This window comes from Rattus norvegicus, chromosome 14 (genome assembly GCF_036323735.1).
Source record: "Rattus norvegicus strain BN/NHsdMcwi chromosome 14, GRCr8, whole genome shotgun sequence".
Classification (NCBI taxonomy): Eukaryota; Metazoa; Chordata; class Mammalia; order Rodentia; family Muridae; genus Rattus; species Rattus norvegicus.
In genome coordinates, this window is record NC_086032.1 from 70,900,294 (window position 1) to 70,921,344 (window position 21,051).

The window sequence follows — 21,051 nt, forward strand, 5'->3', positions numbered from 1 at the left end:
AATTCCTGGAAGTCTGAGCCTGTTATGGAGGAGTGAAGGACCATGGGTCTGAAGAGGCAAGAGATGTGTGAGGAAATTGCTGTGTCTTGACTGTATCAACTCTAACTGTCCAGTTACAGAACTTCATGTAGTTTTGTCATGTGTTCTCACAGAGTTATTTCTTACAACTGCATGAGAATATATAGTTAACTCAAAGTTAAAATTTTGATGTAAAATACCTTGTATGGTTATGAGTGCATTTTCATTTCTATCTACTTTCTTTTTAAAATAAGTCATATTAGTTCTTTGAGGAGATCACAGTGTGCTTTGATCACATCCACCCTCCCAAGTATTCCACATTATAACTAACTCCTCTTCCTGTTTGGGCTGCTTAAATATTCGTGTGTGTGTGTGTGTGTGTGTGTGTGTGTGTGTGTGTGTGTGTGTGTCTGTGTCTGTGTCTGTGTCTGTGTCTGTGTGTTTGTGTGTCCTTCCACTGGAGCATGGTCGGTTTTTCAGGGCCTGCCTTCTTAGAGAAAACTGACTCTCGCTCACCTAGCATCTAGCAACTGCTGGTGTTCCACTGCTAGGTGTGGGGTTTCCTGTCCAACCCTCCCTTCCATGCTGAGATTTGGTCTGGCTTTGGCTTTCCACAGGTCTTGTGTATTTTTATCACAACCACTGAACTCAAAAGGGCAGCTTCTCTACTGTGTTCTCAAGACACTGTTTCCTGGTAGCCATCCTTTATCTACTTTCTTAAAAATCTATTATTTTTCATCTTCTTCAGTAACCCAACGGCCCCTAACATTGCCCTGCATTTTCTCTGTTGTTTTTATTGAGGCGCTAATCATTTCTAGCATGACAGCATGTAATTTATACTTCACGTTTTCTGCTAAGTATCTTTCTCTACCCCCTAGAACAAAAGCACAACAGAGTGGAATTGCAATCTCTATTGCTCAGTGATGCATGCCGAGTGTCCTGGCACGTGAACATTCCCACAAAATAATTGTTGTATAAAAAGACACACAGATTTCAGCGTGGTGATCAGGGGCCTCTGGGGAAACACAATAGCATGCCATAGACAAAGAGAAAGAGTTATTTCAAAGAACTCTTTCATGTAACCACAGACACTAGAGAGTCTGAAAGGTGGACCCAACTGGATGAAGAGTCACAGAAAGGCCATGTTGCTCAAGCCCAATACCATCAGCTGCAGAATTCCCTCTTGCCTGATGGAGTCCAGAGGTCTTTTGCTGCAAAAATCCTGCTTGCTTCAGCCATTTGTGTTGTCCTGGGCTCAGCTGATTGGATAATGAAGGAAGTGAACTTTACTCACAATCTGCCCGTTTAAATGTTAATCTCATGCACACACATTTTCAGAGCCACATCTAATATCATGTTTGACCACCTATCTAGGCACCATGACCCAGGCAAGTTCATACATAAAATAACCATCACAATCAGACTGCAGTGCAGCGAGGCTCCCAGAAGCTGATAGGTAGGGTTAGTCATCCCCTCCCTTAATGGTCATGTGGTATTGTGCTTTTTACTGTGAGCAATTTGCATCTCCCTGTTTACCAGCAGGCTGGTAACAACTGTGTTTTGCAGCAGTGCTTAGAGAAACCTTGAAATTTTCTGTAATTTCCCACTTTTAGTGTTTACAGATCTTTGACATGAGGTAGGTAAGTTTGTTACACCGATGCAGGAAAAAAGGAAATAGGTTCTTAGAGATGGTGAAGCATGCTCACCTGGGAATAAAGTATACGGAGCATGGTGTTTAGCCTTGTCTGCGAGGTCAGAACCCATTTCCTTTGTCGTGGCTCTCTCTCATTTACCATCTTAAAAATGAAGCTCTTCCTGTAAAAAGAGTGAGGTTAAAATATATAGGGTAATTCAAAGCTGTCTGCTTAGAACGAACTGTACTGATCCGGGTTTGGTTTACCTTGGACTCAATCTCAAGTGAAGAAAGGGAAACTGAGGCAGTAAAAGGAAAAACAAAGAGTAAGGGATAGATTCAAGGGTGGAGATATAGATTTCAACAGATCTAAAGCCACTGATGACCCTCCTAACAAGTGTGTGTTATACCCTTAGCCCTGTACCCTGGAGGTGGGGACTTCTATAATTATCCGTTTTCTCATTTCCAGGTTGTTTCTGACTTATAGAGAGCAGACTCCTGAGGTACTGAGCAAGTTGTCAGGAGGCAAAAGGATAGATGCAACAGACATAGAAGTGATCCATGCAAGAACTCTACTGGAAGGAGGGGTAGATGAAGGTCATGACAATACCCATAGTTTCTAATCCTGACAGACTTCTCTAAGTCATTCAAAATGAAAAGGCAGAGGCCTAACCAGTCTTTTCAATTCTAGAGAAAGATTCTGATTAAATGTCATCTGACATCATCTAACCTACTATTACATTTCAAGGTTATGTGTGAAAGCAAGTGGCGGGAAAGTTTGTGGTTAGTTATATTTTAGTAGGATTGAAATCAGTCATGTGACTTGTTATAGTTTGAAACCGAAATGTCATCCATGACCTTGTGTGTTTGAATACCTAGCTAGGCCCAGCTGGACTGGATGTGTTGTCTGGAACATTATAGGACCTGACTGAGAAAAATAGGTCACCAGTGCAGGCTTTGGAGTATTATTTATACCCCATCTCTGTCCCTAGTCCTGTTCTCTACTTCCTGGTCCACCAACTTGTGAAGATGCTACAGCGCAAATCCCCATTGCCACAGGCAGGGTTGCCCCAGCTACCACAACTCCTCTACCATGATGGACTACATCCTCTGGGACTGTCAGCCCAAATCTACTATTCCTCCTTAAATCAGTTGATATGTCATAACAATTGAATCAACCAATTTGTTACTAAGTAGCCTCCCAAGGTGATTCATCTTTCCAGGTAGTTCTCTGGAACAAGTTTGTAATTTCTTCTTCAAAACCTCCCACAGTTTTCAGGCAACAGAAAATAACTCGTACATTAAGGATGTGTCTGACAAAAGCGAAATTAAAATGAGCAGAAATGGAAATGTAACACACAAAGCAACATAAAGAAAGTCTGAGTGCTGTGCTACCAAAGCACCAAGCACCGGATTCTCCAGTGAGACACAGGAGATCAGTATCAGCCTCCTGCCAGTCCACAGCGAGGGGCATTTTATAAGTTTTACTTCATTTGGTCCCCAGGACACCATGTAGAGGAAGAAGTGTTGTTCCGTTTACTACAAGTTAAACAGGGCTCAGCAAAGGTTTTCACCCAAGATCACACAGGCAAAGTGAGTCATCAGTTACCTTTTAGCCATCCTTGGAATCTTTGTGCATCACCATTGCCAGCCCTGCTCCAACCTATTAAATCACAACTCTGAGAAGAAGCCCAGAACTTTGTGTTATAAATATCCCTAAAACAGGAGCCCTTCTGGGTTAAGAATTTGGAGATGAGTGGGTTGTTCCATTCCCCCAAACAAAGGGCCCTTGCCTAGCCTCTGGATATGGTCTCTACAGATTCTCCTCCCCTTTTTGGGCATTTCAGCTGTTGGATCCTGGGAACCAATTGTTTTCCTAGCATCTGGGACGTGCTGGTGGCTATCCCAGTTCCCCATACCACATTGCTATACACCTCTGTTCAAATTCCTGGCCCTCTGTACATCAGCCCTGACACCTCCCATACCTGATCCTGCTCCACTTTTTCCCCCTCCCCCTCCTCTCTTCCTCCCAAGTCCCTCCCATTCTCTACTTCCCATGAGTATTTTGTTTCCCCTTCTAAGAAGGACTGAAGCATCCAATTTTTGGTCTTCATTCTTCTTGAACTTCATATGCTCTGTGCATTGTATCTTGGGTATTCCGAGCTTTGAGGCTAATATCCACTTACCAGTGAGGGCATACCATGTGTGTTCTTTTGTGACTAGGTTACCTTACTCAGGAAGATACTTTTTAATTCCATCCATTTGCGTAAGAATTTTATGTGGTCATTGTTTTTAATAGCTGAGTAGTATACCACTGTATAAATGTACCACATTTCCTGTGTCTATTCCTCTGTGGAAGGACATCTGGGTTCTTTCCAGCTTCTGGCTATTATAAATAAGGCTGCTATGAACATAGTGGAGCATGTGTCTTTGTTGTATGTTGGAGCTTCTTTTGGGTATATGCCAAGGAGTGGTATAGCTGGGTCCTCAGATAGTTCTATGTACAATTTTCTGAGCAACCTCCAGACTGATTTTCAGAGTGGTTGTACAATTTTGGAATACCACCAACAATAAAGGAGTGTTCCTCTTTCTCCATATCCTTGCCAGCATCTGCTGTCACCTGAGTTTTTTTTTTTTTTATCTTAGCCATTTTGACTGGTGTGAGGTGGAATCTCATGGTTGTTTTTATTTGCATTTGCCTGATGACTAAGGATGCTGAACATTTCTTTAGGTGCTTCATGGCCATTCAATATTTTTCAGTTCAGAATATTTTGTTTAGCTCTGTACCCCATTTTTAATTGGGTTCTTTGGCTTTCTAGAGTCTAACTTCTTGAGTTCTTTGTATATGTTGGATATTAGCCCTCTATTGGATATAGGATTGGTAAATATCTTTTCCCAATCTGTTGGTTGCCATTTTGTCCTATTGACAGTGTCCTTTGTCTTACAGAAGCTTTGCAATTTTATGAGGTCCCATTTGTCGATTCTTAATCTTAGAGCAAAAACCATTGGTGTTTTGTTCAGGAAATTTTCCCCTGTGCCCATGTGTTTGAGGATCTTTGCCACTTTCTCTTCTATTAGTTTAAGTGTATTTGGTTTGGTGTGGAGGTTCTTGATCCACTTGGACTTGAGTTTTGTACAGGGCAATAGGAATGGATCAATTTGCATTCTTCTACATGCTGACCTCCAGTTGAGCCAGCACCATTTATTAAACATGCTGTCTTTTTCCATTGGATGTTTTTAACTCCTTTGTCAAAGATCAAGTGACCATAGATGAGTGGGTTCATTTCTGGGTCTTCAGTTCTATTTCACTGATCTACCTGCCTGTCTCTGTACTAATACCACACACAGAGTTTTCTATCACGATTACTCTCTAATACAGCTTGAGGTCAGTGATGATGATTCCCCCAGAAGTTCTTTTATTGTTGAGGATAGTTTTCACTATCCTGGGTTTTCTTTTTTTTTTTTGTTTGTTTGTTTGTTTGTTATTCCAAATGAATTTGCAAATTGTTGTTTCTATGAAGAGTTGAGTAGGAACTTTGATGGGGACTGCTTTTGGCAAGATGGCCATGTTTACTATCTTAATCCTGCCGATCCTTGAGCATGGGAGGTCTTTCCATCTTCTGAGATCTTCTTCAATTTCTTTCTTCAGGAACTAGAAGTTCTTGCCATATAGATCTTTCATTTGCTTGGTTAGAGTCACACTAATAACATTTGAAATGTAAATACATAAAATACCCAATAAAAATAAATAAATATACCTAAAACAACTCTTATAGTTAATGTTTATAAAACTTTGCTCCTAATGCCTTTCTACCCCTGGATATTTCTGAAGCTGAAGAGACATAATTGACAAAATAAAATAAAATAGAATAAAATAAAATAAAATAGCTGCAGAAAAATCCAATTTTAATTCAGGCAACAAGTGCCCAGGTTCAATTCCCAGTGCTGTCAAGCAAAACATAACCAGTCAACAACACAGGAGCAGCCAAGCCTTGCAAAAAGGAAACATGGTTTAATGCAGAAATTGGTAATAATATTCTATAAAGTGTGAACATTAAATATTTCTAGTCCTACCAATATCAATAGCCAATTCTACCCTGTATAAATATACTACTAATACCAATAAGTGAAAATGACTCTATTTTATTTGTAAAAGCAAACAGTAGACTGAATATAGCTATGAATATAAGCTTGCTGACCCTAGCTCTAATGGCTTCTGGGAGTTGTCCCATGTAAATGGGTATCCTCTACTGCTAAAATAAAACTTTAAAGGGAATTTTTTCTTAGAGTTTATAGTCACCAGATGGAATTTGCATTTATGCATACCAATATACCAAAACATAGATTGTCTGGGAATCTTGATTGATTTGCTATTTGATGTGAATCATGCAGAATCAAATATTTAATAGTAGTAACCATGGTAACCATTGATTAAATAAATAAACAATGTCAGTGGAGAATGTTCTTTCACTCTAAGAGGCATGAGCACTACAGCTAAAAGGCCTACTTACATTGGTCATAACAAACTTGGGGACAGAGAGGACTGAAAAGACAGATAAAGGATCTAGCTGACTAGGAACAAACAACTCTCTGCCCCTCGCCTCCCTCACTGATAAAGGAAGGTTTAACTGGCATGGTGGCTGGTTAGAACTGATAGCTTGAACCACCTGGCAAGACAGTATAAATAAAGAATTATTGAGATGAGATTGGCCTGTGGGCATGTGTTGGAGAACCCTGCTATGAAGGTCGCATTCCCCCAAGTCCAGGTGGCTCTCTGAGTTTAGTGCAAAATGGTGGACTCCCTTTCACAGCAGGGCTTCCCTTTCTCTTACTGACCCTGTCTGGAGAGGGTCCCTGAGCACAGGTGCCTGATCTTACCTTGTGCATAATTCTCTGCAATCACTACATAATTCAGCACACAAGTCTTACTCTAGCTTCCTGCCCTCCTGATAATTAGATACTATATTATGACCAATCAGCCCTTCCCATGATAATTAGGTACTATTTTATAACCAATTATTCCTTTCTACTCCTGTTGCTAAAAGCCCTTATATACCCTATCCCTGGAAAAATATAGTAGGCTTGTCTCCAGAAGTCCATCCATCATAGTTACAGTCATACAAACTCTTCTTGCCTCTTCTGCTCCCTTTGTCCTCATGACATGGTAGCCACGCCCCCCCAACACTGCCCAAAAGGGGGCTGTATGAGGGATTGTCTTGATGTCTTTAATTGGACAGGGAAGACATGCCCACTGTGGTAAGCACCATCCCCTAGGCAGGGGATGCTGGACTATACAAGTGTAGAATACAAGTAAGCAAACATGCATTCACTCTCCCTCTGCTTGTGGCTGCTTCAAGTTTCGGTCTTGACTTCCCTACATGATGAGCTATACATAGTCTGGGAAAGCATTCACAGATAACTAGGCTCAAGTCTGAGGGAAGAGAGAGTAAAAGGCAGAACTGCAGAGTACTCACAGTTCACAACTTGCTAAGCAGTATAGAGCTAATCGTGCAAATAAAGAATCAAGCCTTTTGAATTTTTATTTTGGTTTTAATTGTGTCCGTGCATGCCGTACATGTGCATGTGAGTAGAGCTACCCAGAGAAACCAGAAGAGGGCATTAGATCCCTGGAGTTCAAGTTACAGGCAGCTGTGAGTGGCCAACCTGGATGCCGGAAACCAAATGTGGGTCCTCTGAAAGATCAATATTCACTCTTCCCTGCTCAGCCAGCTCTACATCTCTGACCAGCTCATTCTCGCATCCAAGTAGTTCTAATAGGAGAGAATTACAGTATAATAGTAAATACTGAATTCTAGAGTAACATATACCCTGTAGGATAGGATTCTATTAAATGTACATACATACACACAGAGACATGCACATGGGCATGCGTATAAATACATGTCTGTGTGTGCATGTGTATGTAACAGTGTGGTATGATTGGTCTTAAGTGGAGAAGCCACCAAATTGAAGTCTGAGTAGTCTACAGACACTTTCAGTTCTTCTCTAACCCCAACATGTAACTTTAAGTTTTTTCAAAAACCTACTTTTAATGATGGTTCTTAAAAGCTTTAAACTCCCTTCTAGTCCACCACCACCAGAGATAGTGGGAAAGAAAGGATACGGGGGAAGTGGATCTGTTTAGAAAGGGTTCTCTGAAGAACATCCTACCTGCATTGTCGGGAAGTCGGCAGTTCAGTTCACAGGTCAGCAGTGAGTCCTTTTTATACCCTCTCCAAACATCACATGTCTTCCATGGGTCTCACCCCAGCACTTATCTTGCCTCAGCACTCGTCTGTCTCAGGTGACATCTCTCTGCCAATCAGCCCTGAGTCTGAAGAAGCAGCAAAAAACCTATGACCCACCACCAGAAGTTTTTGATGCGTTTCTCTATATGGAGTCCCAACAAATGTAGCTCAACTCTGAGTATAAGGCAGACCAATACATGTGTGTTGTTAGCAAGAATCCTTCATCATGTATCCTTTCAGGTGCTTGCTTTAGTAGAATATCCTCTCTCCTGGGTCTGCTTCAGCTAAACATTCCTTCATGAGTTTCCCTTAGCCTTTCACCTGTGTCTGTTTCAACAAAATGTTCATTTACGGATTTGCTCCAGCAAAACACCATTCATCACAATTGACTTTGCAAAGAACCCTCGTTTCAACTTCACCATCCTGTGGTTATAAAGCCATTAGTGGGTGACACTGAACTTCCAGCTGTCACCAAAGTCACATCAGCTAACTTGTTATGATAGACTGTTAGAAACCCTGGTTTTCTTTAGCCTACCTTGAGTCACCAGGGCTCTGCCGAACAGGAAGTTCACTTCTTTTGAACTTACTTTAATCAAGGTCTAACTTCTCCAATTTCTTCTCAAAATGTTCACCTCTTGAACTAGTATTCATTCATGTGACCACATTTTCCTTGAGGCCACTTCATGAGCAACACACACTCTCTGGGCTCTGGAGGTAGCTGGCTTCCAAGCTGGAGCTTGAAGGGTTGGGTGTAAATTACTGGGCACCGGATCTTCTTTGTGAGTGCCCTTCCCCCACTTCCCAGTGCCCGTTGCTTCATTCTTTCCCTTCTATCCCAAGAAGCAAACTCCTTTAAAGGGGTTGGTTTCCATCCTCATACTGAAGATCATGAAATGTGCTTTTTACCTTGACTTGCATGTCACAGAGAACTCTCTCTATATATAATTTTGGCAAAGTTATCACCGAGAACCTGCCCTTCCTCCTGCTCCTCTAACTCCCAGGACATGCCAAGCAATCTATAATATTCACAGGAAATCTGATCTTCTCTTTACAGGCTGTGGAATGTCTATCATCCGAAGTCTCATGGCTCCCACAGACGAGGCCCCTGCAGCTTCAACAGCAGCCATGAGATCTGGGCTTTACAGCTCTGTGTCTGCTCCTCCATTTTTGAAGGAAATCAATACTAGAAGACAAGAAGCATTCTCCCATAAGGTACAATAGATATTTCTTAATTTTGCTGTTTTATATATTGCCTATTACTCTATCTCTGTCTCTTACACACACACACACACACACACACACACACACACACACACACACACTTTCTCCTCTGTCCATTACCCCAATATAGATTATTCAGTATTCAATGTTTATTTGACTAAGTTCATATGCATGTTGGGGATTGGTCCTTGACTGACCCTCATGAGCCTTTCTTACCCTCAAGCTGATGACTGCTGTACCTTTAAAAGGCATCATTTTCGATGTACCCAATGCAATTATTTTCCAAGCCCTTGAATGTATCACAGACATTAGTAGAGTTTGCGTAGTTCTTCATTTGGAGAATTTCTTCCCAGTGTTCTGTCTTTCAGTTCTAGTCAGACTAGGTGCTGCCAAGGGCTGCTGAGAACATCCCTCCCTAGGATCTTTCTGTGAATCCCCTCCCCTCTCTGCTATGTTTTCTGACTCTTTCCAGTGTTCCATGTCCCTGACCTCTTACCTTATTCTATTTTGATAAAGGTGTATGAAAAGTAAGAATTTTTTGAGACTTCAAATGCCTGAGAACATCTTGATTCTGGCACCACATTTGAATAACCATGTGCTAGATCCAGAGACTGGAATAGAAATCATTTCCCTCTGAATAGCAAGTAGCTCCTTTGTCAGAAAGACTCAAGTGTTGCCAGCCGGAAATGTAAGGACATTATTCTGGTTCCCACTCTCTATGTGCAGTGCTTTCTACATTCAGAAAGTTTTAGAATCCATTTTTATTTGGGGGTTCTGAAATTTCACTTCAACATACCTTGCTTGATAAACAGATTTTTTGGAGGGGGCTAGAGAGATGGCACAGCAGTTTAAAAGCACCTACTGATCTTACAAAGGACATGAGTTCAATTCCCAGCACCCACATAACAGATCATAATCATCTGCAACTCCGGTTCCAGAGCATCTTCTGCCCTCTTCTGGTCTCCTGGGGCACTGCATACACGTTTGTGCACAGATGCTCATACAGGCAAAACACCATACCCATGACATTTGGAAATAGTATAAAGGTAGCGGCTTTGGAAGTTTCTTCTTTTTGTTTTCTTCTGTTTTTTTTTTAACTCTTTGTAGTGGCATGGGTCATTTCCATCCAGGAGATTTTTCTTTTATCCTGTTATCTCCTCTTTCTTTCTCTTTCCCTCTTTCTGAAATGTCTTCCCTCTTTATCTACCTTTGTGTCTGTTGTACTTCCTGGGGATATCCTCAGGTAGACTTGCCAAAACTTCTGTTGAACTTTCAGTATTTTGCCCCATATTTATTTTTATAAATTCTTTCAAAAATCTTTTCTGAACAGTTCTTTAAAGTTTTTTCACATAAATAATGCCGCATTTGCCTTCTTAGAAACTGCTATCGGTTGTGCTATTTTTAATCTCTGCTTGTGTTGTAGTTTGGTCACTCTCTTTCCTATTGACCTGGTTTATGTGGAAGTCTGGTGATCCCTGCTTAACTGGTCTTCCGTGAGAATCAGTCATTGAAAAGCTGCTTGCCCCCTCCCTCTTCAAGCGGTGAAGCTACTCAAGCAATGTACTTTGTCACAGAGTGACAGATATTGGACCTGATTGTTGTTCAAGACCCTTCCTCTCAGCCAGCATTGGAATCTGTAGTTTCCTTCTGAGCATGCTGGGTTCATAATTACCTAGGCAATTTTCCCACTTCCTGTCATCAGCTTGTCAGCTAGCATTCTAGCATAGTTATTAAAGGAGAGTCATAAAGTGTGTGTGTGTGTGTGTGTGTGTGTGTGTGTGTGTGTGTGTGTGAAGCAGGAATCACTACATTAGCTTACATAATAAGGGCTACTAAGTCTGACCATGCCAATTTGCACACTGAGAAGGTGGAGGAACTAATTGCTACCCAGCCCACAAAGCTGGGTACTTTCGAAGCTTTAGTCTGGAGCAAGAATCCTGGAGAGTTATCAGTCTCCAGTCTGAATTGAAAAGCCAAAGAAACTGAAGCCTGATGTCAAGGACGGATGGCAGTAGCAGCAAAAGCAAGAAACAAAGGCAGAGAGGGGTAGGCAGATCCCTGGAGTTCCGTGGCCTGCCATCCTGATGAGCTCAGCTCAGCTGATGAGCGCCATGCTCAGTGATGGACTCTGGCTTGAAAAGATGAAGTGGAAAGTGGAAAGTGCTTGGCATCCATCGTTGACCTGCTCAGGCTCTTATGCACACATGCAAATGTACATGTGCACACACATACAAACTACAAACACACATATGCATGAACACATACACATATTACCACACACAAAAACACTGGTGTCACGACAAGACACACACACCCCCAACACATAGGTTAAAAAAAAAGCCAAAAAAAAACAAATAAAACACAACAACTTGGATTCTATCAAACCACGGATCTTCTGCATAGCAAAAGAAGCAAGCAAATGGGGTTGAGGCAAGAGACAGGACTTAAGTTTTCCTGAGTCTCCATATACATGGGTCACCCATTGGTCGTACTGTCCTCTCTGGGAGAGAATCATCTCCCATCAGTTAATCCTTTCCAGAGCAACCCTACAGATCTGCCAAGATCTTGTCTGTTACTTGTTTCCAGCACCCATGAAGTCCACAATCAGAATTCATCAGCACAGGTCTTCTACTCAGATACCATTTATCCCATTCCCTATAGCACTTGGGCTGGTATTACAATATGTGGCCAGTATCCAAACCTGCAGTCTGGTGTCAGCTCCATTGAGAGTAAAACCTCACTCATCTACCAGGTAGGGAGAACAATCCCTCACTGGCAACATAAGGCCCAGGGCCCAGCTTTCCCATTATATAACTCAGTTATCAACCATAAACTTACATTCCAGTGTCTGCTGTTGTATTGCTATCTCTAGTCTGCTTTGGTCTGCTCCCTTGCTCTACTGAATCTATGTTTTTATTTTTTAAGAAATAAATCCCCCCTTCTGGTTGCTACCCTCACAGAGAGCTGAAACCCATCCCTGAGGAGCAACATTAGACCTGAGACCAGAGGTAAGACCAACTTTCCTGCTCCAAGTGACCTGACTGGTGGACTCAAGACAAACAAAGGCAAAATTCCTCTGCGACCAGACACTTCTGGTTTCTAGCTGGCACCCGAACCTTGATAACCCCGGCCCACAGCTCCCTGCTCCCAAACCCCATGGGGGAAAGAGCTCATCACCCAGATGTGTGGGCAATCCTGAGACTGCAGGGCAGGAAAGACCGCCACTTCTGCCCACCTTTGCCCACATCCCTGGCCCAAGAGGAAACTGTATAGGGCCTCTGGGCATAGAAAGATAAGGGCAGTCAAGCTGCCTGAGCCCTGCGGTCCAGACTGTGCCCGGATCTAAACGGACCCAGTCAAACAACTCCCTGCACCCAAATCCCATGGGAGGGAGAGCTAGACCTTCGAAGGGGCAGACATGCCTGGTAAACCAGAGGAGACTACTCTCTGCCCACATTTCTGACTCTAGAGAAAAATACCTAGCGCCATCAGGGTCCCCTACGCACAGGGACGCAAAAGTACGAGCAGGCCCTTCTGGTTGCTGACCTCACGGAGAGCTGAAACCCAATCCTAAGAAGGGACTTCAGACCTGAGACCAGAGATAAGACCAACTTTTCCACTCCAAGTGACCTGCCTGGTGGATTCAGGACACACGCCCACAGGAACACAGGAAGACCAGTAGACAGGAACGACTACACGCCTGAAAACAGAACACTCTGTGCCCATAACTGGCTGAAAGAAAATAGGAAAACAGGTCTGCAGTACTCCTGACACACAGGCCTATAGGACAGTCTAACCGCTGTCAGAAATAGCAGAACAAGGTAACACCAGGGACAACCTGATGGCGAGAGGCAAGCACAGAAACTCAAGCAACAGAAACCAAGACTACATGGCATCATCGGAGCCCAATTCTCCCACCAAAGCAAGTACTGAATATCCAAACACACCAGAAAAGGAAGATCTAGATTTAAAATCACATTTTATCATGATGAAGAAGGACTTTAAGAAAGGAATAAAAAAGCTCCCTTAGAGAAATGTAGGAAAACACAAGTAAAAAAGTAGAAACCCTTAGAGAGGAAACACAAAACTCCCTGAAAGAATTACAGGAAAACACAATCAAACAGGTGAAGGAATTAAAAATGGAAATAGAAACAATAAAGAAAGCACAAAGGGAGACAACTGTGGATATAGAAAACCAAAGGAAGGGACAAGGAGCCGTAGATGCAAGAATCACCAAAAGAATACAAGAGATAGAAGAGAGAGTCTACGAACAGAAGATTCCATAGAAATCACAAATGTCAAAGATAATGTGAAACAGAAAAGTTATTGGCCCAAAACATACAGAAAATCCAGGACACAATGAGAAGATCAAACCTAAGGATAGTAGGTATAGAAGAGACTGAAGACTCCCAACTCAATGGACCAGTAAATATCTTCAACAAAATCACAGAAGAAAACTTCCCTAACCTAAAGAAAGAGATGCCCATAAACATACAAGGAGCCTACAGAACTGCAAATAGATTGGACCAGAAAAGAAAGTGCTCCCCTCACATAATAGTCATAACATGAAATGCACAAAACAAAGAAAGAATATTAAAAAGCAGTAAGGGAAAAGGTCAAGTAACATATAAAGTCAGACCTATCAGAATTACACCAGACTTCTCACCAGAGACTATGAAAGCTGGAAGATCGTGGACAGATGTCATACAGACCCTAAGAGAACACAAATGCCAGACCAGGTTACTGTATCCAGCAAAACTCTCAGTTAACATGGATGGATATTCCATGACAAAACCAAATTTACACAATATCTTTCTACAAATCCAGCCCTACAAAGGATAATAAATGGTAAAGCCCAACACAAGAAGGCAAACTACACCCTAGAAAAAGCAAGAAACTAATAGTTTTGCAACAAAACAAAGAGAAGACAAGCACAAAAACATAATCTCACCTCCAAATACGAATATAACAGGAAGCAACAATCATCATTCCTTAATATCTCTCAATATCAATGAACTAAATTCTCCAATAAAAAGACATAGATTAACAATCTGGATATGTAATGAGGTCCCAGCATTTTGCTGCCTAGAGGAAACACACCTCAGAGACAAAGACAGACACTACCTCAGAGTAAAAGACTGGAAAACAACTTTCCAAGCAAATGGTCAGAAGAAGCAAGCTGGAGTAGCCATTCTAATATTGAAAATAATCAACTTTTCAACCAAAAGTCATCAAAAAAGATAAGGAAGGATACTTCATATTCATCAAAGGAAAAATAGACCAAGATGAAGTCTCAATCCTAAATATCTATGCTCCAAATACAAGGGCACCTACATACATAAAAGAAACCTTATTAAAGCTCAAACACATTGCACCTCACACAATAATAGTAGGAGGTTTCAACACCCCACTCTCATCAAAGGACAGATCATGGAAACAGAAATTAAACAGAGACATAGACAAATAAAGAGAAGTCATAAACCAAATGTACTTAACAGATACTTACAGAACATTCTATCCTAAAACAAAAGGATATACCTTCTTCTCATCACCTCATGGTACTTTCTCCAAAATTGACCATATATAATCAGTCAGAAAACAGGCCTCAATAGATACAGAAAGATAGAAATAATCCCATGCGTTCAGTGAGACCACCACAGTCTAAAGCTGGTCTTCAATAACAATAAGGGAAGAACGCCCACATATACATGGAAGTTGAACAATGCTCTACTCAATGATAACCTGGTCAAGGAAGAAAGAAAGAAAGAAATTAAAGACTTCTTAGAACTTAATGAAAATGAAGGTACAACATACCCAAACTTATGGGACACAATGAAAGCTATGCTAAGAGGAAAACTCATAGCTCTGAGTACCTGCAGAAAGAAACAGGAGAGAGCATATATCAGCAGCTTGACAGCACACCTAAAAGCTCTAGAACAAAAAGAAGCAAATACACCCAGGAGGAGTAGAAGGCAGGAAATAACCAACTCAGAGCTAAAATCAACCAAGTAGAAACAAAAAGGACTACACATAGAATCAACAGAACCAAAAGCTGTTTCTTCGAGAAAATCAACAAAACAGATAAACCCTTAGTCAGACTAACGAGAGGACACAGAGGGTGTGTCCAAATTAACAAAATCAGAAATGAAAAGGGAGACATAACAACAGAATCAGAGGAAATTCAAAAAATCATCAGATCCTACTACAAAAGCCTATATTCAACAAAACTTGAAAATCTGCAGGAAATGGACAATTTCCTAGACAGATACCAGGTACCAAAGTTAAATCAGGAACAGATAAGCCATTTAAACAACCCCATAACTCCTAAAGAAATAGAAGCAGTCATTAAAAGTCTTCCAACCCAAAAGAGCCCAGGTCCAGATGGGTTCAGTGTAGAATTCTATCAGACCTTCATAGAAGACCTCATACCAATACTATCCAAACTATTCCACAAAATTGAAACAGAAGGAGCCCTACCGAATTCCTTCTATGAAGCCACAGTTACTCTTATACCTAAACCACACAAAGACCCAAAAAAGAAAGAGAACTTCAGATGAATTTCCCTTGTGAATATCAACGCAAAAATACTCAATAAAATTCTGGCAAACTGAATCCAAGAGCACATCAACACAATCTTCCACCATAATCAAGCAGGCTTCATCCCATTCAAACCATGCAGGGATGGTTTAATATACGGAAAACCATCAACGTGATCCATTATATAAACAAACTGAAAGATAAAAACCACATGATCATTTCATTAGATGCTGAGAAAGTATTTGACAAAATTCAACACCCCTTCATGATAAAAGTCCTGGAAAGAATAGGAATTCAAGGCCCATAACTAAACAGAGTAAAAGACATATACAGCAAACCAGTAGCTAACATTAAACTAAATGGAGAGAAACTTGAAGCAATCCCACTAAAATCAGGGACTAGAGAAGGATGCCCACTCTCTCCCTAGTTACTCAATATAGTTCTCTAAGTCCTAGCCAGAACAATCAGACAACAAAAGGAGATCAAAGGAATACAGATTGGAAAGGAAGAAGTCAAAATATCACTATTTGCAGATGATATAGTATATTTAAGTGACCCCAAAAGTTCCACCAGAGAACTACTAAACCTGATAAATACCTTCACCAAAGTGGCTGGGTATAAAATTAACTCAAATAAATCAGTAGCCTTCCTCTACACAAAAGAGAAACAAGCTGAGAAAGAAATAAGGGAAACGACACCCTTAAGAATAGTCCCAAATAATATAAAATACCTCGGTGTGACTTTAACCAAGCAAGTGAAAGATCTGTATAATAAGAACTTCAAGCCTCTGAAGAAGGAAATTGAAGAAGATCTCAGAAGATGGAAAGATCTCCCATGCTCATGGATTGACAGGATTAATATAGTAAAAATTACCATTTTACCAAAAGCGATCTACAGATTCAATGCAATCCCCATCAAAATTCCTATCCATTCTTCATAGAGTTAGACAGAACAATTTGCAAATTTATCTAAAATAACAAAAAAACCCAGGACAGATGAAACTATCCTCAACAATAAAAGGACTTCTGAGGGAATCACTATCCCTGAACTCAAGCAGAATTACAGAGCAATAGTGATAAAAAAAACTGTATGGTATTGGTACAGAGACGGGCAGATAGATCACTGGAATAGAATTGAAGATCCAGAAATGAACCCACACACCTATGGTCTCTTGATTTTTGACAAAGGAGCCAAATCCATCCAATGGAAAAAAAGATAGCATTTTCAGCAAATGGTGCTGGTTCAACTGGAGGTCAGCATGTAGAAGAATGCAGATCGATCCATTCTTATCACCCTGTACAAAGCTTAAGTCCAAGTGGATCAAGGACTTCCACATCAAACCAGATACACTCAAACTAATAGAAGACAAAGTGGGGAAGCATCTGGAACACATGGGCACTGGAAAAAATTTCCTGAACAAAACACCAGTGGCTTATGCTCTAAGATCAAGAATCAACAAATGGGATCTCATAAAACTGCAAAGCTTCTGTAAGGCAAAGGACACTGTGGTTAGGACAAAACGGCAACCAACAGATTGGGAAAAGATCTTTCCCAATCCTACAACTGATAGAGGGCTCATATCCAAAATATACAAAGAATTCATGAAGTTAGACTGCAGGAAGACAAATAACCCTATTAAAAATGGGGTTCAGCCCCTGTGAAGTAGACTGTTGGGGGGAGGGCGGCAATGGGGAGAGGGTGGGGAGGGGAACACCCATAAGGAAGGGAGGGGGAGGGGGATGTTTGCCCGGAAACCGGGAAAGGGAATAATACTCAAAATGTATATAAGAAATACTCAAGTTAATAATAATAAAAAAAGAAAATATATATAAACATAAAAAAATGGGGTTCAGATGAGAATAGGTCCCCCGTTGAAGGAATCAGAGAAAGAACTGGAAGAGCTTGAAGGGGCTCGAGACCCCAAAAGTACAACAATGACAAGCAACCAGAGCTTCCAGGGACTAAGCCACTACCTAAATACTATACATGGACTGACCCTGGACTCTGACCCCATAGGTAGCAATGAATATCCTAGTAAGAGCACCAGTGGAAGGGGAAGCCCTGGGTCCTGCTACGACTGAACCCCCAGTGACCTAGACTATGGGGGGAGGACGGCAATGGGGGGAGGGTTGGGAGGGGAACACCCATAAGGAAGGGGAGGGGGGAGGGGGATGTTTGCCCGGAAACCGGGAAAGGGAATAACACTTGAAATGTATATAAGAAATACTCAAGTTAATAAAAAAAATGGGGTTCAGAGCTAAACCAAGAATTCACAGCTGAGGAATGTTGAATGTCTGAGAAGCACCTAAAGAAATGTTCAACATCTTTAGTCATAAGGGAAATGCAAATCAAAACAACCCTGAGATTCTACCTCATACCAGTCAGAATGGCTAAGATCAAAAACTCCAGCAACAACAGACGCTGGCAAGGATGTGGAGAAAGGGGAACACTTCTCCATTGTCGGTGGGAATGCAGACTGGTACAATCATTCTGGAAATCAGTCTGAAGGTTCCTCAGAAAATTGGACATTGCACTACCTGAGGACCCAGCTATACCTCTCTTGGGCATATACCCAAAAGATGCCCCAATATATAATAAAGACACATGCTCCACTATGTTCATAATACCGTTATTTATAATAGCCAGAAGCTAGAAAGAACCCAGATGCCCTTCAACAGAGGAATGGATACAGAAAATGTGGTACATCTACACAATGGAGTACTACTCAGCTATCAAAAATAATGACTTTATGAAATTCATAGGCAAATGGATAGAACTGGAAAATATCATCCTGAGTGAGGTAACCCAATCAACAATGCCAACCAACCAGACCTTCCAGGGACTAAGCCACTACCCAAAGACTATACCTGGACTGACCCTCGGCTCCAACTGCATAGGTAGCAATGAATAGCCTTGTAAGGGCACCAGTGGAAGGGGAATCCCTTGATCCTGCCAAGGCTGGACCCTCAGTGAATGGGATTCTTGGGGGGAGGCAGTAATTGGGGAAGGATGGGGAGAGGAACACCCATATAGAACAGGAGGGGGAGGGCTTAGGGGGATGTTGGTCTGGAAACCGGGAATGGGAATAATATTTGAAATGTAAATAAGAAATACCCAATTTAATAAAGATGGAAAAAAGCAACCATTTAAAAAAAGAAGAAATAAATCCCTTCTGCTTTTAGAGAAACTGAGAAAATAAATATTGTAAATATATATAATTGAAGCCTCTGCGATAAATGTCATTTTTAGTGGTCTCATAGTATTCATCAGTAGACACGTCATGCTAAGCTAACCCTTGTCCTGTTGTTGGATCCGTCCACGGCTGCCCCTTTCAAAATCTTACACCACTCATAACAATATAGCAGTGACTATCTTTATGCACAGACTTCTTTCAACTTAATTTTCTTTTTACTTTACAGTGTATTTCTGGAACCCTGCTTAAAGGTAAAAGTTCTTCACAGTTTCTTTGTGGAGTAGTTCTGTCAGTGAGTGGGTCTACATACAAGCTATTCAACTCTTTTATAGGTTTATGACATTGAACTTGCTAACTATTCTTTCAATTTTGAACTAAGATACATTAGAATCATGTTGCTGTTTCTCCCAGTCTCTAACAAGAAGTTCCTGCTGAGTGAGAAGGATTAAGATGGGAACTTAGAGAAGAAAAGCAAACAGGATGAATTCTACAGAGCTAAGATGTCACCAGGAGGCATCAGGCGCATCCACAAAGCATAGAAATCATTTATCTATAAGAACTGAGCTGAGTCAGTTGTATTTGATTTCTAAGCAAAGAGTTTAACAGTTCCTCCTAAACGAGGACAAAAGGGAAGTAATGAGTCAGAATGTATGACTGTATCATAAGGTCTGTTGGAGGGATTCCTGTGTATGCAGGAATGTATGTCCAGAAGGACGTACAAAGACTGGAACATGAGTATCAGGCAAACTTGAGACGCCCAGCAAAGCAACAGGAGGCTGGTCCTGAGGCCAGAGTTAGCTGTGTGTGCCTCAAGATATTTTGCCTCCAGCATCATCTGTAAAATATGAGTAGGAAGCAACCTGGGGTTCTCTGCAAGCCATCTCTCCAGCCCCCAAATGATTTCTCTGGGTTTTTAAAAATTACTGACTAGAAGATAATATCATAAAAAGAATAATTTTGCTGCCCACTCTCTCCCTACTTATTCAATATAGTTCTTGAAGTTCTAGCCAGAGCAATCAGACAACAAAAGGAGGTCAAGGGGATACAGATCGGAAAAGAAGAAGTCAAAATATCACTATTTGCAGATGATATGATAGTATATTTAAGTGATCCCAAAAGTTCCACCAGAGAACTACTAAAGCTGATAAACAACTTCAGCAAAGTGGCTGGGTATAAAATTAACTCAAATAAATCAGTTGCCTTCCTCTATACAAAAGAGAAACAAGCCGAGAAAGAAATTAGGGAAACGACACCCTTCATAATAGACCCAAATAATATAAAGTAGCTCGGTGTGACTTTAACCAAGCAAGTAAAAGATCTGTACAATAAGAACTTCAAGACACTGAGGAAAGAAATTGAAGAAGACCTCAGAAGATGGAAAGATCTCCCATGCTCATGGATTGGCAGGATTAATATAGTAAAAATGGCCATTTTACCAAAAGCAATCTACAGATTCAATGCAATCCCCATCAAAATACCAATCCAATTCTTCAAAGAGTTAGACAGAACAATTTGCAAATTCATCTGGAATAACAAAAAACCCAGGATAGCTAAAGCTATCCTCAACAATAAAAGGACTTCAGGGGGAATCACTATCCCTGAACTCAAGCAGTATTACAGAGCAATAGTGATAAAAACTGCATGGTATTGGTACAGAGACAGACAGATAGACCAATGGAATAGAATTGAAGACCCAGAAATGAACCCACACACCTATGGTCACTTGATTTTTGACAAAGGAGCCAAAACCATCCAATGGAAAAAAGATAGCATTTTCAGCAAATGGTGCTGGTTCAACTGGAGGTCAGCATGTAGAAGAATGCAGATCGATCCATGCTTATCACCCTGTACAAAGCTTAAGTCCAAGTGGATCAAGGACCTCCACATCAAACCAGACACACTCAAACTAATAGAAGAAAAACTAGGGAAGCATCTGGAACACATGGGCACTGGAAAAAATTTCCTGAACAAAACACCAATGGCTTACGCTCTAAGATCAAGAATCGACAAATGGGATCTCATAAAACTGCAAAGCTTCTGTAAGGCAAAGGACACTGTGGTTAGGACAAAACGGCAACCAACAGATTGGGAAAAGATCTTTACCAATCCTACAACAGATAGAGGCCTTATATCCAAAATATACAAAGAACTCAAGAAGTTAGACCGCAGGGAAACAAATAACCCTATTAAAAATGGGGTTC

General features: G+C 41.1%; 1 protein-coding gene across 13 annotated transcripts in view; it reads right to left on the minus strand.

Annotated features, from left to right (window-relative positions):
* Rac1l (Rac family small GTPase 1 like) overlaps positions 1-21,051 on the minus strand; it is a 102,303-nt gene that overhangs the window by 18,149 nt on the left and 63,103 nt on the right. For 6 of the 13 annotated variants that reach the window (XR_005493293.2, XM_063273777.1, XM_063273776.1 and 3 more), the window contains 2 exons: positions 1,725-1,833; positions 1,181-1,277 (listed from right to left, as the gene is read on the minus strand). Coding sequence is in view for 5 of the 13 variants with exons in the window: in XM_063273776.1 (XP_063129846.1) it covers positions 1,181-1,277; positions 1,725-1,833 (206 nt within the window). In the remaining 8 variants the exon portion in view is untranslated. Of the gene's footprint in view, positions 1-1,180; positions 1,278-1,724; positions 1,834-7,822; positions 17,309-21,051 lie in introns of those variants that run through there. The other 7 variants (XR_010057538.1, XR_010057536.1, XR_010057537.1 and 4 more) reach the window with 3 other exon arrangements.